The 18,055-nt window shown below is 38.7% G+C and overlaps 1 protein-coding gene across 2 annotated transcripts in view; it reads left to right on the forward strand.

Moving 5' to 3' along the window:
* Nucleotides 1–130: 130 nt before the first annotated feature.
* LOC139445074 (nicolin-1-like) overlaps nt 131–18,055 on the forward strand; it is a 31,079-nt gene continuing 13,154 nt past the window's right edge. For both annotated transcript variants that reach the window (XM_071226155.1, XM_071226156.1), the window contains exons 1-5: nt 131–322; nt 10,312–10,399; nt 10,966–11,066; nt 13,378–13,488; nt 16,536–16,607. In XM_071226155.1, the coding sequence (XP_071082256.1) occupies nt 194–322; nt 10,312–10,399; nt 10,966–11,066; nt 13,378–13,488; nt 16,536–16,607 (501 nt within the window). In that variant the 5' untranslated portion in view covers nt 131–193. The remainder of the gene's footprint in view (nt 323–10,311; nt 10,400–10,965; nt 11,067–13,377; nt 13,489–16,535; nt 16,608–18,055) is intronic.

The raw sequence follows: 18,055 nt of genomic DNA on the forward strand, positions 1-18,055 counted from the left end.
TGCGTCGAATCAATTATAATGCATCCGTCAAATAAGAGCACAAATTGAAAAATTGCTTTTCACACAGGTGCGTGAAATTTGTTCAAGGGAGGCAACTCTGCTGAACAAAGCTTCCCTGACAACACGGAAGGAAAGAATTTATCGCCTGACATTCAATATACATATCATTAGAATTCAAAATTATTGTAGAATAATGACGGAAAAACCATTGCACAGTAATGTTAAGAACCCCGTGATGTTGTTTGTTGGTGATCCAAAGTCTGAATTTCACTCGGGTTGTAAAGTATTCGATGTGACTTTCCCAAATGTAATTCATCCTGAGGTAAGTGCATATGGATTTTTTTTATAGAACACAGTTTTATTTGAATCATGAAAATACAAGTTGGGGACAAGTGATACTTGTATAAATATTTGTACCCTGTCCAATGAAAAGTTATCTTTGACCTTGTCCATAAAGTATAAAATAACTTTACACATGCATAATACCTGACACCTTTCCGCTGTGTATGTTTGATGTTACTAATAAAGCCACACGCGACAGCATCACTTTTTGAAAAATAGGGCAATAGAGCTCAAAATAAGCAGAAAAGATTGCCCTGCTTGCATTTTTATGGTTTAATATGATTATACCTTGAAATTGAATATCAAAGCGATCCATAAGTGTCATGAAAATTGGACATCAACATCGAAAAAGTACTCGAAAATAGAAGTTCCATCTTAGCATTTGACAACCTCATCAGTGATATCTGTCGGGGCCACATTTCAGCAAACACATTGTGTTTTATATCAACATTGGTAATTACATTTTACCGGCGAAAGCATTTAATTCAATCCTTTGTGTGGGGAGCTAGCCACCCAAAACCCCTGTTATTTTAGCGAGGTGACAAAAAATGGCATCTGAAAAACTTAGAAATCGTTACAAAGGAATGAACTTGTGCACATCCTTTACCAAAATGGCGGAGAGCAGAGCTCCAGATAAGCTGCGTATCTGCGTAAAATACGCATCAGAAATGCAGAAATACGCAGTAAAATAAAATCCAGGCGTATCAAATACGCTACAAACATTACAGATACACTACAATAATATAACTTGTGCGTATCATCAAAATATTGTGAAATAACCCTGCGTATTCGATTAGTAAATCAGCAACTTATTTTGAAATTATAAACGCGCATTCCGTCAACCTTGCCAAACTCCTAGATGACAGTTACATCATGATCATTTGCCATCACACTTTCTTGTGGAAGTATCGTGGTATTTTTGAGTCCTACAAAGCTCTCTAACCCTAACGACACCAGTTTGCAGGGACTAGATGAATAGTGTTTTTAATATTTAACTTAAAGGGGAAGTGTACACGCTAAAATCACTTTCTTTCTTTTTCTAAACAAAACGCAATTTTAGAATTAGTTAATATCTGTGTTTGAAAATGTAAGCTCATTTTTTTCACAGTGAAAGTAGGAAGCTCACAATAGTGTGAAAATGATATGCCGTTATGAGGCCTTCGTTTTTCGAGCTAAACAGGCTTGAGTTATCCCCCTTAGATTATGACGTAATTGGTGCCAATTCAACTGGATCCCTGTCTATTCTCAACGCAAAAGATATCAAGTACCAGTTTTCGGTAAAACAACATGGCCTACGACACACTCCGGCGCAGTGGTGACTCAGCATAACACTATGCTGGCTGGCATCTGAGACGCTAGGATCACACACCTGTACCTACACCACGTGAAGCGGCTCTAACATAGCATGATGACGTCATAATGTTTATCAATTGGCACCAATGACGTCATATTGCAAGGGGCATAATCCATGGTGTTTTTGTTATGAAAATAGAACACTTGGTAAATGTGAAAAATATAAATCGTTTTAATGCAAAACATATGTTAATTAATTGTGATATTTTTATATTTTTGTCTATGACACTACTAGGTTAACACTTTTAATGTGGAAAAAGTACAAGAAAAATAGGTTCATTTCCGTGTGAACTTGCCCTTTAAATACCCACATGTGTAAAAACTAGTGGGTAACAGAAATTTGAATACGCAGATAGAATTACTGATACCCAACGATTTTAAAATGCATGGGTAAAATACCCACAACACCAAAAGCTTATCTGGAGCTCTGGGAAAGTGTCTGTTATTCTGCATTCTTGCCAAAATATCATTCTTCCTGGATAAACTAGATTCATTTAATTATTATAAAGATGATGTTATATCTTATTTCTGTCCTGCAGACATCAAATAGTACTGAGGTTTGAATATCATTAGATCATTCTCTTAATACAGTACCCTCACATCACTCAGCATTTTGTATTTTGTATTTCTCAATTGTTTGTTGTGATTTGCACACATGACTTGTCGTTCAGTGTTTTTCAAATTTTAAAGGGACAGTACCTCGACCATTCTAAAGCTTTGTTTGTAAACATTTCTAATAATTTGTAGCTGATAACGTCCATCTCAGCTCGCCTTTAATTCTGTTTCTGCTCTAGTGACCGTACCGTGGGTGCAGGTTTATCACGTGATCTCTTGTTTGGAAACAAATGCAATTATTCTGAAATAAGAACGGATGGGCCTAATACAAGCCTGTTGGTGCGCTTTAATATTGTTTGGCATTATTATGTAGATATACTACAACAACCTCGACAATAGGTGCATGATCATATAGCTTTGCACATCAAAGTGACCCGTCGCAAGCTCTCCATAGGCATTGTATTAGGGCTTCGACGACAGGACGTGAAGGATAAATACGCAAATGTAAATATTTTTTCCCGTTTTAGGATATTTTCGAAATGAAAGTTAAATGTTTTGTGACATATGCTTATCTAAGTGTGTAGACTCATCTGAAATGAAACAAATGAAGAATACATGAATCATTGTGAATGCACAGCGTTAGATGTGACGATGTGATGATATGACGATGTGACGATATGACAAAGGTACTTGACTGAGCGCAAGGAACTCTGAGTAGGAGAGTGATTGGCTTCATTCGACCAAGACATATTATTTATATTATATTCTAGGCTTTGATTAGCACTGGCTTCTAATCTATTAAGATGACTGGTAGTATTTTGTAACTCAGCCGTAAGAGAACACACAAGCTGTTCTTCATTTGTTCTCTATTATAAAACAAGATTGAGGCCAGTTTGATTTGAAGAATTGAATTGGGCATGTGACACCACACTCCGAAATTATTTCTTGTATGATTTAAAAACATGCAGAACCGTCGACAGACTGTCCCTTGTGGCTATTGTGTGTATTGCAACACGATATTAACAAATGTGCATGCATGTTTAGCCTGATATCAACATGCAAGGCTCGATTTAAAAAACTTGATTTAACCTACACCATGTGCATGTTGACATGAAAACCAAAGTTGCAGCAGAAAACATCAAGCTGAACCTTGTTCCCATAACTTTATCTAACTAAATAAATTTCAGATTCTGATGAATGTCATGATTTTGAATACAGTTAGTACATACTGTAACAGCTTTGATGTGGTAATGTCACCAATGGCAACCATCATATAATGATTATAATAATGATCATCAGTTGGAGAATCTAAATATAAAACGTTATTTGATCATCAGCTTCAGTGACAGATGAAGCAACAGTACATAATCTTGAAGTACGACAGTTTGATGACATCAAGCCCAAGAAAGCATGACATATTTCATGTAACACAGGGATTAGTGATGTGGTATTGTAAATAAAGTTTAGGGAATTCATTGTGTTCAAAGATGGTTGTTGACAAACAAGGTTTCGTCGAGATACAAATTTGAAATTTGTTGACATGTACTTGGTGCATGTAGACATATATATTAGGTTGCATTTTTCAATAATAGGTTGCACTTGTGCATGTCATATATATTTAAATCGAGCCCTGACATGACCAAGGCGATGTCCATTGTGTTCTGTATGTTGCTAAATGCCAGTGTTGGTGTGTGTTTCATGCATCGCTAGGATGAGGAAGTGGTATGTATTACAGTTCTACTGCAATGAGTGACTTTTACAATGCATGCCTTGACTGTTATGTTGAGATATGCAATGAGATATGCAATGAGATATGCGATGAGATATGCAATGAGATATGCGATGAAATATGCAATGAGATATGCAATGAGATATGCGATGAGATATGCAATGAGATATGCAATGAGATATGCGATGAAATATGCAATGAGATATGCATTGAGATATGCAATGAGATATGCAATGAGATATGCAATGAGATATGCAATGAGATATGCGATGAGATATGCAATGAGATATGCAATGAGATATGTGATGAGATATGCAATGAGATATGCAATGAGATATGCGATGAGATATGCGATGAAATATGCGATGAAATATGCAATGAGATATGCAATGAGATATGCAATGAAATATGCAATGAGATATGCGATGAAATATGCAATGAGATATGCAATGAGATATGCAATGAGATATGCAATGAGATACGCAGTGGGATACGCAGTGGGATACGCAGTGAGATACGCAATGAGATACAATGAGATATGCTATGAGATACGCAATGAGATACGCAGTGAGATATGCAATGAGATACAATGAGATATGCATCTCATCCCAATTGCTTGGATCAATGCTCATGATGTGAATAACTGGATTATCTGGTCCAGACTCGATTATTTACAGATCACCGTCATATAGCTGGAATATTGCTGAGTGCAGCGTAAAACAACAAACAAACCAACCAACCAATTGCATGGATCGATTCTCATGATGTGAATCAATGGATTGTCTGGTCCAGACTGGATTATTTACAGATCGCTGTCATATAGCTGGAATATTACTGAGTGCAGCGTAAAACAACAGACCAAACAAACAAACAAACAAATCAAACACTGTTCACACATGGACAAAATTATTCACAGGCATTTTACAGAATATTTCATCCTATACACAAACAAATATAGGATGGATGGAACTTATCTCCACCGAGCTTCAAATTGGACGTATAAGATTATGGTTGTTTGAATAATTGAAACTAACTAACATGATTAAATCTAAACTTGTTCGTTAGATTTTTCTGATATTTCTGTTGTGATAAGCTAAATACAAACAATATCACGCAGTCAGTGTCATTTTTTACGGATTCAAAAAAGGAAGTCCCTTGTAAACAAAAGTAACTCACATTCATAGTATTTTATTTACCTTTGAGTCATGGAGCCTGAACATTGTCCATGCATCCGATTTAGTACATTTTCTTGCTATCATATTTTATGGAATTATCTTGCGTTAAGAGACCAAATAGAATTTTACTAGACGCGGGCTTCGGGTTAGTGGCTGAAGTTGCAGACTGTTGTTGGTACAGCAGTCACCCTGGGATACAAGTTTTAAAGCCTGGGACTCCTAAAACGTATCACCGTATTAGACGTAATAAGCGCCCAGGGCGCTCTCAAAACTAGAAATAGGGGGCTCTTATTAGAATATCATTTTGGTGGAAAAAAAAGAGTTGAAAGATAAATTTCGTGGTTTATGCTGACAGACTGAAATGTTTATATGCGACAGATATATTTTTCCAGAATTTAATTGCCCATAATTAAGAATGCATGTAACACACGAGTGCGTATTATATGCAAATAAATAAGTCTTGTGTACATTGATTAATTGGAAGGGGTGCTAATTGGGATTGTTCACTAGCCAATAAATTAGCAAATATCTCCGTCGGTGCTTATTAGGGTGGGGCTCTTATAACGTCGAATACGGTACTTAGCGTTCCCAGGACTTGCAAATATATAGACTAAGGTAATATCAAGGGTTCAAAGTTTGATGCCTGAAGCTCCACTCGAAAGTAGATTACCGTAATAAGCGTCCCCTCTAATAAGGGCCCATGGTGATATTTGCTAATATATTGGCTAGTGAACAATCCCAATTAGCACCCCTTCCAATTGACCAATGTACACAAGATTTATTTATTCGTGTATAATACATACTCGTGTGTTATATGCACCCTTAATTATGGTGAAATTTAATTCTGGAAAAATATATCTGTTGTACATAAACGTTTCAGTCTGTCAGCATAAACCACGAAATTTATCTTTCAGCTCTGTTTTTTTCACCAAAATTATATTCTAATAAGAGCACCCTATTCCTAATTTTGAGAGCGCCCTGGGTGCTTATTACTTCAAATACGGTTTAAGTATTGGATGAATTTCATACTATTCTTTGGCCATAACACTATGAACTGTGTTCCCTTGGCCAGTGAAGTGCTTGTTGTGAATATTTGTGTTTTGTTTTAAGGATGAAGGTGTGAAGGTATGTAGATATAGCTAGTTGTTCATTAGATGGATGTGTATTTCAGTATATATATCGGTTACCTAGATCTACATTGGTTCTCTGTCTTCTCTTTGTTAGCTCACCTGGCCCAAAGGGCCATATGTGCTTATATTGTGTCGTCTGTCAGTACACAGTACACATTTTTAGGAGGATTTCTGACAATAAAAGGGGCTCAAATATTTGTCAATGATTGAAATTTGTTTTTGAAGGCATAGGAAGCTGTGATGTGATTGACACTGGTATATGTTTTCCAAATTGCCCCATATGCTCAAATATACTCAACAACAAAAGTGGTGTTGGTGTTTATGGCAACGTTGGCAACAGACGACTGCAGTCAGAGACCATCCTCGGAGTGGCAGGCCACTCGTAACCAATAATCGACAAGACAACTGGATTCGAACAACACACCTCTGAAGTCGATTCCAGCCAGCAACAGTGACTGCAAGAAGCATCCCTGGCCTTCGACGAATATCTTCACAAACCGTACGTCGTCGCCTCAGATGTGCAGGGATTGTCGCCAGAAGGACCTGTCAGACGTCCCACTTTGACAGGAAACCACTGTCAAGCACGTCTACAGTGGTGCAGACAGCGTCTACGCTGGACGGCCATGCAGTGGGGACAAGTTCTATTCACTGACGATTCTCGTTTTTGCCTCAGCCACAGCGATGGACGGATTCAAGTGTACTGATGTCGAGGTGAACGTTACGTCAATCATTGTGTCATAGAAGAAGATCGGTTCCGGGGCGGCAGCATTATGGTATGGGGCGGGATTACAGCAAGACAGAGGACCCGTTTGATAGTGGTAGAGGGAAATCTCAAGGAACAGCGCTACCGCGACGAGATCATCCCTGTTGTTCTACCGTTTTTGCGTCGTCATGGCCCAGGCATTACCTTTCAACATGACAACGTCACAGGAACTTTTGTTGTTCAGTATGTGAGGTGTGATTAGTCTTTCAACAATGTAACCTCTGGAATGTTAGAAAAAAAGAAATTGTGATCCCCAAAAACACTTTTTGCAAGATTCTTTTTAATTTTTTAATTTAGGCTTTTATTATTAAAAATATATCTGGCTTTGCAGCTGCAGCTCCATAAAAAATTCCCCGCCCCCAAGAATGTCAAATGGTCGGTCCATAAATGCATTTACTAAAAATCATCTCTTCCATCAATATGCATTAATTTGGGACAGGTGAGCTACAGGCCTCTTGGCGCTAGTTTTCTAGAGGTGATTCTAATTGTATTTGGTTCTCTGTTAGTTTGAATGGGACATGGTAGTTAGTCTTCTCCTCAGTGTGTGATGGATTTAATTCTTTAATTCAGTTGCTAGAATTCTTTCTTTTCTGAATCTGAAAGAATGCCATATCTATCTGTTTTTTTGTGTAAAATTGCTGTGATAAAATATAATTCACATTATGTGGTATGTGTTGCTCCATTTTCATTTGTCGTCTCGTGTTTTATCTCTTTGAAATTCCAGCAATTAAAGTATTATGTTTGTGAACACCCTTGGAACTTACTGTGACAGTACTAGCCGTGGTATTGGTATAATATTTCTAATACTTGGCCTTTCATTTTTTTGGCATGGTTTATGGATCCACTGACAAAAAAAATCTTAAATTTATTTCATATCAATCAGTTGTATCAAGATAATGTGGTATTTGTCAGTTGCATGGGGTCGTGTTACGGAGTTCCCCGTAATCAATGACAACTTTTGTCTCTCTTCCCTCCCATCACTGGTTTATGTTTTTGTTTTAAAGAACTGTAGGATCAGCGAACAAAATAAGAATGCAATCATAAAATGTAATTTTTAAAAATGAGAAGTTAAGGGTTACTACCCCTATACTGACAAACTTTGAATTATTTTCACAACTGAAAATCGTTTGTAGACATAGCAGGAAGTAACAAAGAATGCTTTCAAAATATTGTTTAATCATATTTGTCACCTTATTTAAATCAGATAGTAGTGCTCGCTACCGCTTTGTGTAGTGGTAGCATGCACAATGATAGATTTTAATGAAGTTGAATATTTGTGAATTTTTTTTTTTTTCTTTATGCAATGAAAGAAATATGAAAAAAATAATATTTTCAATAGCTGTTGATCAGGTAGAAAAGGTAGGTAGCATTTCTTTATTAGTAGTTATTTTCATTAACATTGATAATTGGATGTGGAATATGTTTTGTGTTGCAGGTAAAGCATCATTGTTGTCAGTGCTGCATCTGTCTGATATGTCTTGTGACTAACCCTGCCACATTGATGTTGTCGTAAATGGTCACAAATCAGTAGAATATGTCGAGACATTGGATGTTTGCTTTGTTGTAGAGTTGTATGCACATGACAGATGGTTTGTTTCAGCAGCTTCAAAAAGGAGAATATTTGATGACATAAATGTGAAGTCATACTGCATTATACCTGTCATATTCTGTTATAAAAGATCATATTCATTTCCTAATACACACTATGGCAGAGTTGAGACCCTTGGGCACGCCAGAAACCTTTGAATGTGGGTTCGAATCCTGGTTTGCCTCGATTATGTTTTTAGGTTTGTCTGCACCATACCCGTGCTTGTGGGTTTCACCAAAGTGGTAAACGTCTGCGACCTGCATCACTTTGGGTTTTCCTCCCACATTAAGGTGACATGCCGTGATATAACTGGAATACTGTTAAAAGTGCGTTAAAACCCAACTGTGAGTGAGTGAGTCAGTCAGTGTGTGAGTCAGTCAGTCAGTGGGTGTGTCGGTGAGTGAGTCAGTCAGTGTGTGAGTCAGTCAGTCAGTGGGTGTGTCGGTGAGTGAGTCAGTCAGTCAGTGTGTGAGTGAGTGAGTGAGTCAGTCAGTCAGTCAGTCAGTCAGTCAGTCAGTGGGTGTGTCAGTGAGTGAGTGAGTCAGTTAGTCAGTCAGTCAGTGTGTGAGTGAGTGAGTGAGTCAGTGTGTGAGTGAGTGAGTGAGTGAGTCAGTCAGTCAGTCAGTCAGTCAGTCAGTCAGTGTGTGAGTTAGTGAGTGAGTGAGTGAGTGAGTCAGTCAGTCAGTCAGTCAGTGAGTGAGTCAGTCAGTCAGTCAGTCAGTCAGTCAGTCAGTCAGTCAGTGAGTGAGTGAGTGAGTGAGTGAGTGAGTGAGTGAGTGAGTCAGTCAGTGAGTGAGTGAGTGAGTCAGTGAGTGAGTCAGTCAGTCAGTGAGTCAGTCAGTCAGTCAGTCAGTCAGTCAGTCAGTGTGTGAGTTAGTGAGTGAGTGAGTCAGTCAGTCAGTCAGTCAGTGAGTGAGTCAGTGAGTGAGTCAGTGAGTCAGTCAGTCAGTCAGTGAGTGAGTCAGTTAGTCAGTCAGTGGGTGTGTCAGTCAGTCAGTCAGTCAGTCAGTCAGTCAGTCAGTCAGTCAGTATTATAGAATATATTTGGTCTTTGTGAGTTTGTTTTGGTTAAAATCAAAATTTCAGAATCATTCTGGTGAAAAAAACATTGTTTTAGAAAGCTGACATCTGATTGGCTGAAGAGCCCACGATTCCTTCATTTAGACTGGGTGGTCTGCTCAGGGTTCACCTGATGCCACATCCAATGGAGGAGTTGTCAGATCTTCCTGCAGACTGATTTTAATGAGTGATTATCCAGTAATAAAACACTCCTTTAGGTGGAGCATAAAACAATATGTTTCATTAACATTTTATTTGCAACTATTTATATTTGTGCATTTGTGCATGCTGGCTTATATACTGAATAAAAAAGTTAGAGATCATGAATATTTTGGAAGATATTTATTTAGCGAAAAAATATCTCCATAAATAGTCATGACCCCTAACTTTTCCCGTTCAGTATATATTGGGCTACAACCTTTAAATCCCCCATATACTGCAGTATTACACCTAGATACTGTGTGCAGGCTGTGATGGTTGCAGTATTGTTGACATTATGCAGGTGTGGAACACCATTCACTCACTCACTCTGTCACTGTCAGTATGTGCATGTTGGGTTGTCTTGTCTATAATGTTTGATTTCATATGGGTATTTATCTGAACACTGTGATCTTCAGGTGGGTGAGATCCGCTTCAAGAATCACTATGTTGGCATTCTCACCGTCAGAGCCAAGTTCCGCTCAGCAGAAAACAATGGAGAACCAGGTGAGTGGATTTGTTCCATTTTTCGAAATTCATATTTGTTTCTTTTGCATGTATTAGGACATAAAGATACTGTGTTTTCAAGTTGGAAGTATGCCTGTAGATTTCATTTTGTCGGTTAAATTTGTTTGAAATATTCAATTTTGTTTGATAGTCTGTCTGATGTTTCAATCCGAATCTATCACCTGATCTGCATGTAGGGTTGCGACCGGGTACGAAAACTGAACTCGAGTACCCGGCAGACAATACCCGAACCGGACACGAGTACCCGTAGTTCAATGTTGTCCCACTTGTTTGTAATGCTTTTGCGAATAAAAGGTCATCAAACATCTTTTGATCTATTCTAAGGTATATGTTTTTTATTAAATGCCTGCATGGCTTACCTAAAACAGAATATCAAAGTAATCTGGCGCCAGTCATTGAGCACCGTCACCAAAACCACCAAAACAAAAAAGGGGATTAGAGTTATCTCCCCTGAAAATTGGACTCGAGTCCTAAGCTACCCGACCTGTTATCGGGTATTCGAGTACCCATCGCAACCCTATCTGCATGTGCTTCTCTTGATTCAGGGGAACTTAAATGGCGGACATGTTTGCCGCGCATGAAGTTGATGCCGAGCCCACATACAGAGTCTGGCTCTCAGGACTATTTCAGCCTGACCCGTAAACACGTAAGCTAAATAATAATAATAGTGATGGTGATGATGGTGATGGTGATGGTGGTGATGATGATGATGATGATGATGATGATGATGATGGTGATGGTGGTGATGGTGATGGTGGTGATGGTGGTGGTGATGGTGATGGGGGTGATGATGGTGGTGGTGGTGGTGATGATGGTGGTGGTGGTGATGGTGATGGGGGTGATGATGGTGGTGGTGGTGGTGATGATGGTGATGGTGGTGGTGATGGTGGTGATGATGGTGATGGTGATGGTGATGGTGGTGATGGTGATGGTGATGGTGGTGATGATGGTGATGGTGATGGTGATGGTGGTGATGGTGGTGATGGTGGTGATGATGGTGGTGATGATGATGATGATGGTGATGGTGGTGATGGTGGTGGTGGTGGTGGTGGTGGTGGTGATGGTGGTGGTGGTGATGGTGGTGGTGATGGTGGTGGTGGTGATGGTGATGGGGGTGATGATGGTGGTGATGGTGGTGATGATGGTGATGGTGGTGGTGATGGTGGTGGTGGTGGTGATGGTGGTGATGATGGTGATGATGATGATGATGATGGTGGTGATGGTGGTGGTGATGGTGGTGGTGATGATGATGATGATGATGATGATGATGATGATGATGGACTTTTGTAATCCACAATCATGAATCATAGGGCTACAAAAAAATAGAAGATTAGTAGTCAAAAAAGCAAAAAAAGCAATTATAGGTAGTGAAGCATGAAAAGGTGGTTTTGACTGCTTTGAAACAGACCAGAGGGGAGACCGCTTGGTACCAGGAGGGAGAGAAAACAAGGTTAAATGGCCAGTTCTGCATGTAAATAATAAAGTCAGCACTATTACATTATTGTGGATGTTTGAGCCATGCTGTTGTTCCTGAGCCCCGTAGCATCCACAGCGGAAGAAAATAACATTTTTAGTCCACTAGTCCTTATAAGGATAACATAGCAAAACCCGTGAAAATTCCAAATTTCTACTAGTCCTTAGGATACGTTAACTATTGGGCAGTTTAGCAAGGACTATAGGACTAGTGCCAATTTCTAACGCCGATCTATATCCAAGAGAGAGTACCACTGAAGGAATATTTGTCTTCTCTGAGGTTGTTTTTTTGTCAAGATCTTAATTTCTGAATGAAGTTTGGTAAAGAGATGGAACAGAATCATTTTAGAAAGCAAACATATGATTGACTCAAGAATCCATGCATCCTTCTTTTAGACTTGTCAGTCAGATTAACTCAGGATTCATCAGATGCAACTTTCTTAGGAGAGGTATTTATCAATTTTTAATTTTTTTATTTTGATGGGATTGATACAGGTGGTTCTGGTTCCTTCTTGATTTCCATTATATGTGAGTGAGTGTGTGAGTGAGTGTGTGAGTGAGAATGTTTTTACGCTGCTTTTAGCAATATTCCAGCAATATCATGGCGGGAGACACCAGAAATGGGCTTCGCATATTGTACCTATGTGGGGAATTGAACCTAGGTCTTTGGCGTGACGAGCGAACGCTTTAACCACTAGGCTACCCCACCCCCCTCCATTATATGGAGTGGTACAGACCCTACAATAGTTAAAGACTAGTAAATCAGGAATAACTGAAAATATTGTTAATGTTGACAAGACCTCTTGTAATTTTTGTTTTTGAGATATTTTTCAAAAATTCTTGGTTGTAAGGTGGGATTAGTGTTAGTGAAGCATTAAGGACCTTCCTACTTCATTTGTGGTTGGTAACTCTAGAATCATCACTTCCTGAAACCATTAAAAAAATCAGTTTATCACAGTTTTATTGAGGCCTTTTAGGGCCTTTTTTTTCTTTTGTTTTTTTGAAATTTCAAGACACTAAGTTGAAATTTCAAGTTAATATCTTGAAAATTCAAGATCATTATCTTGAAATTTCAACTTTTGTATCTTGAAATTTCAACATAAATGTAACATCTTGAAATTTCAAACTCATGATAAGTTGAAGTTGCAAGTTACTAAGTTGAAATTTCAAGTTATAATCTTATGATTATACTATGAACTTAGTATCTTGAAATTTCAAGAAAAAAAACAAAAAAACAAATGGCGCTAAAAGGATTCCGTACAATTTGGATATCACCATTATAAGCCTGCCTGGTAATAACTATGAAATATTTTTTATGTTTCATTTTAGAAGTAATTTCCTCCGATGTAAAGCAAGTTCATTTTGATAGCACTTGCCACCAGAAGTATAAAAAGAAAAGAAAAAACGTTTTGATATACTGCAGTGTTTCCTCATGACGATACACACTGTCCACTGTAACAAGTTCTGTGTTATTCTGTCCCCAGCTTCTGTTTGACCTGGTGAACCTGACGGCGCTACGCTTCATCTTGCAGCAGCCGTCACCGATGTGGCGTGACTTCAAGCTGGAGGAGTTGAAGGTGTTCCGCACATCAATGGTGGGTCACTGTTTCCGGTCACTGCTGTTGGTTTGTGATACTGGCCCCTCACCAACCTTTCATGTCACTATATGTCACAGTATAATTACTAGTACACGCTGAGCCGACCCGTGAACACCCGGGGTAGAATTCTTCAGCAACCCATGCTTGCGTAAAAGGCGACTATGTTTACTTAGAGGCTACTAAGGGATGGGTGGTCAGGCTCGCTGACTTGGTTGATGCTTGTCATCGATCCCAATTGCGTGGATCGATGCTCATGATATCAATCACTGGATTGTCTGGTCCAGACTCGATTATTTACAGACAGCTGTCATGTAGCTGGAATATTGCTGAGTGCGGCGTTAAACAACAAACCAACCAACTAACTACATGCTGAACCAAGTTGGGATTCCTTGTTAGCCTTGATCCCAGCAGTCTATAAGGGTTGTCGTAAGAGGGTGGTCAGGCTCTGTGACTGGGGGATGAAATGTCATCATGCACTGATGGCATTGATCGTTGTTCTCAGTATCAGTCACTGGATTATCTGGTCCAGACTTGAATATTTACAGGTAGCCGCCATATAACTCGAATACATGTATTGCTAAATACAGTGTTAAAAAAGAAACAAAGTAAACATGAAAACAACAGTATATGCCTAGTATATGAGTTGTGAAAATCTAAATTGGCTAGTTTTTTTTCTCCCAAAACAAAGTTATTATACATGACCTACAAGTCCGAAATGTGCCATGGACCTGTTTATATCCAGTATTCGACTTGATCATGATTCTTGGTTCAGCAGCGCTTACATAAATGTATGTCTTGAAGCACCGGCTGAAACAACAGTCTTCTTCAAAGAAAAGTCAAAGTCCCCTCCCCACCAGAATATAGAATGATTGGTCCTTAACGCCATCATTTAAAAATGAATTCTGAAATATTCAAAAAAGAAAGTAAACAATGTTACCCTATATTCGTGATATGAATCGTTTTCGCCTCCCAGTGTATTCGTTGCAGCCCTAATAATTACACTGATTTTGTTGAAACTAGAGGCCTATGCACTCGTTTCGGTGTATGGAATAAAGATGAGTTGTTATCCTTTATATTGCCATGAGAGATAATCAAACGAAAAGGATGAAATGATAGAGAGTCACATGACTTACAATACAATTACAGTTTTGTCTGTCCTTTCTGATTAATCCCGATTAGAGTTGCTCCCTAGCAATCTACGTTGTGAAGAAGAGGCCTTTTAATGGACTGGGTGGACAGGCTCAGTGCCTAGCAATCCATGTTGTGAAGAAGGGGCCTTTTAATGGACGGGGTGAACAGGCTCAGTGACTTGGTTCAAGGCATGGCAATGTACCTCAAGGGGGGATTGTTGCTCATAATACCATATTCGACGTAATAAGCGCCCACGGCAATATTTTCTAATATATTGGCTAGTCAACAAGCCCCATTAACACCCCTTCCGATTGACCAATGTACACAAGACTTATTTATTCGCGTATAATAGGCACTCGTGTGTTATATGCATCCTTAATTATTGGCATTTAATTCTGGAAAAATATATCTGTCGTACATAAACATTGCAGGCTGTCAGCATAAACCACAAAATTTATCTTTCAACTCTGTTCTTTTCACCAAAATAATATTCTAATAAGAGCCTCCTATTTCTAATTTTGAAAGCGCCCTTGGCGCTTATTACGTCAAGTACGGTATCAATCATATGGATTGTCTGGTCCGATAACTTTCAGGGCACCATCATATCACTGAATATTACTGATTGTTGCGTTAAACGAATCAAGTAATTTGTAAGGTAGTTTTATGCTTGTTTATGTATAGTTTAGAGGCACAGGACTTTTTGTTTAAAGGTTTTCTTGCATTGGATATGTGTTTTCTCAAACTAGAAGTAAAATGAAAATTTATAAAATTTTCACATTCATATTATGGTGATGATCTTACATGAGTTTGAACAAAGACGTATATAGACGTCTTTGGTTTGAATATTGGTGTCTTAAGTTCATTTTTTCCAGAGTTATGGCCCTTGATCCATGATTTTCATCTTTGTACATAGTGTGTGCAATAGGGACACAATTTCTCAGAAACTGCTGAAGTTACATGAATGAAACTTTGCAAGCTTATCTAAGTGATACTTTGAATTTCGAATTTCCAGAGTTACTTCCCTTTATACATTGTGTCAGAAACTACTGAAGTCAGCTAATCTAAGAGATACTTAGGCTTAAAAAATAAAATAATCTTGGTTCTCAGGCACTTCCTGCCTCATCACAAAGTGCGCCGCACGTTTCATTTTTATTTCCATTTTAAAAAACCATCAAAATCCTTAGATATTCCAAATCCAACAGTAGTATTTTACTCCTCAAGGAATACATTTATATAGGGAGGCCCTGTCCCAGGTTGATTGAACACCACTTTTTATTTGTTTACGCAACTGTTTATTTAGTTACATACTAGTTTGAACACCCCCCCCCCAAAAAAAATAATAAATAAAGACACCGCCCGCCCGCACTATATTTTCAAAAACCATTGCCTGATAACCAATTCTTTTATTTTATTAAGCCTTATCAAGACTGAGTTATTTTTTTCAGAGAGCCTCTTGTGTGTAGTTAGTACACATTTAGTCATATATTTTGATAACATAACCCAACCCTGGTGCCTATCTCTTCTTAAACTTTACAGGATTTTTTTCATAGTTTATATTCACTACTATGTGAACCCCCAAATTTCTAATGTGCCTCATGGCGCTGGTAGTGGTAATGCTGTTTTCTTGTTGCACCTCTTGGCACACCAGGATTGAATGATCATGAGTTTGAACCCCACAATGACGAAAACAATTTTTGCCCCTCTCTCTCACTTACTGCTTGTTCTGCTGTTGTTCTAGGGGCGGTCGGGTAGCCCCGTGGTTAAAGCGTTCGCTCGTCACGCCGAAGACCCAGGTTCGATTCCCGACATGGGTACAATGTGTGAAGCCCATTTCTGGTGTCCCCTGCCGTGATATTGCTGGAATATTGCTGAAAGCGGCGTAAAACCATACTCACTCACTGCTGTTGTTCTAGATGCCGCGAAGCGCTCCCCTGCCTGCCTGGCTCACAGAGGAACCCACAGAGCCCAGCGACAGAAAGATTCCGGTAAGACCACGCTTAATGTTCGCATGTAGGTCACATGACTGAGCTGACTGGGCAGGGTTAGATTCATTGTGATAGATCCTGAACGACCACACTGCCTCACTCGTATGTTAGAATTTCGAATTTTAGTCATCCGTGGGCATGTTGAAGAGTCCCTTGAGACCAATATAAAATACACTGGTATTTCTTTGGACCAATGGATTGTTTGTCTCATTGTTGGGTGAATAGGCCTATTCATGTGGTGGGACGTTTAACTGATCTGCAGTCATTGACGCAACTGGTACCCACAGTCAATATGCACATAATTCCCAATACCGTATATCGCTGTGTATAAGGTGAACCCACGTATAAGACGACTCTCCTGCACAGGCCTTCGAAATCAACCCCAAATCCTATACTCCGTGTATAAAGCGACCTGGAATGAAGCACATCACACAAACCTTATAAATGCAATAAAAATATGTTTATCTTGTGTTGTTTTTTTCTGCAATGATTGGTCGCGTGTGTAACTCCAGCACATGTCGCCATTTTGTGTTTACACGGTGCAACACCAAATTGGTGCCCGTAAAATAAAATTCATTTATGAAGTAATATCATTTTCTTAATTTAATTAATTCACATCTTTGTTTACATACATAAGTCCATTCATCATTCAGAATCATACATAAATACATACATCATTAAAAAAATAATACATAAAATCATAAAGGTATTTTCCCAGCTTATTTACAGTTTTGCCCTCATTCTAGGTACGAAAAACTCGCCTCATACACAGCGATATAGGGTACTCAAGCTGATATGAAAAATATTGTCCTGTGAAAGCCCAATCTCATTATAATCAGATCTCCCAGTCCGATAGGATACCTCTCTGAATTAATTGTGAGGGAACTTTGACCTCCCAATCTAAGCAAAGGATATGTGGGTTCTTGAGTCCAGAGGGGCGGTCGGGTAGCCTAGTGGTTAAAGCGTTCGCTCGTCACGCCGAAGACCCGGGTTCGACTCTTGAGTCCAGATGTCAGATTTCTAAAATGATTCGACTTAATTTCTTTTCCACCTCAATTCAGAAATTTTGATTTTAATAGAAGAAAACCCAAATGTATTCCGTTTTGACTTTCGACAACATTATGATGGTGCAGCCTTTTTCATTTGCATTTTGAAAAGGCCATTTACTTTCATTTTGGAGATAAAAAAAATCAAATATGCTGCTCTTAAATGTGTTGCTAAATCGTACTGGGAATTTAGAAGCATCAATTGGCTGATTAGAAAGTTCACCTGACTTTACCTCTTATTCAGGTGTCCCCCGCCGTGATATTGATGGAATATTGCTAAAAGTGGCGTAAAATGTTACTCATTCACTCACTTATTCAGGTGTCATATCAAAGGAACAGATCTGATCTTGATGAGGTGGATGAGAGGAGGATAAATAGTTTTCATTTGAGGACAAGTAGATT

The sequence above is a fragment of the Haliotis cracherodii genome, unplaced genomic scaffold (assembly GCF_022045235.1).
Source record: "Haliotis cracherodii isolate W230 unplaced genomic scaffold, xgHalCrac1.p SCAF_6, whole genome shotgun sequence".
Classification (NCBI taxonomy): domain Eukaryota; kingdom Metazoa; phylum Mollusca; class Gastropoda; order Lepetellida; family Haliotidae; genus Haliotis; species Haliotis cracherodii.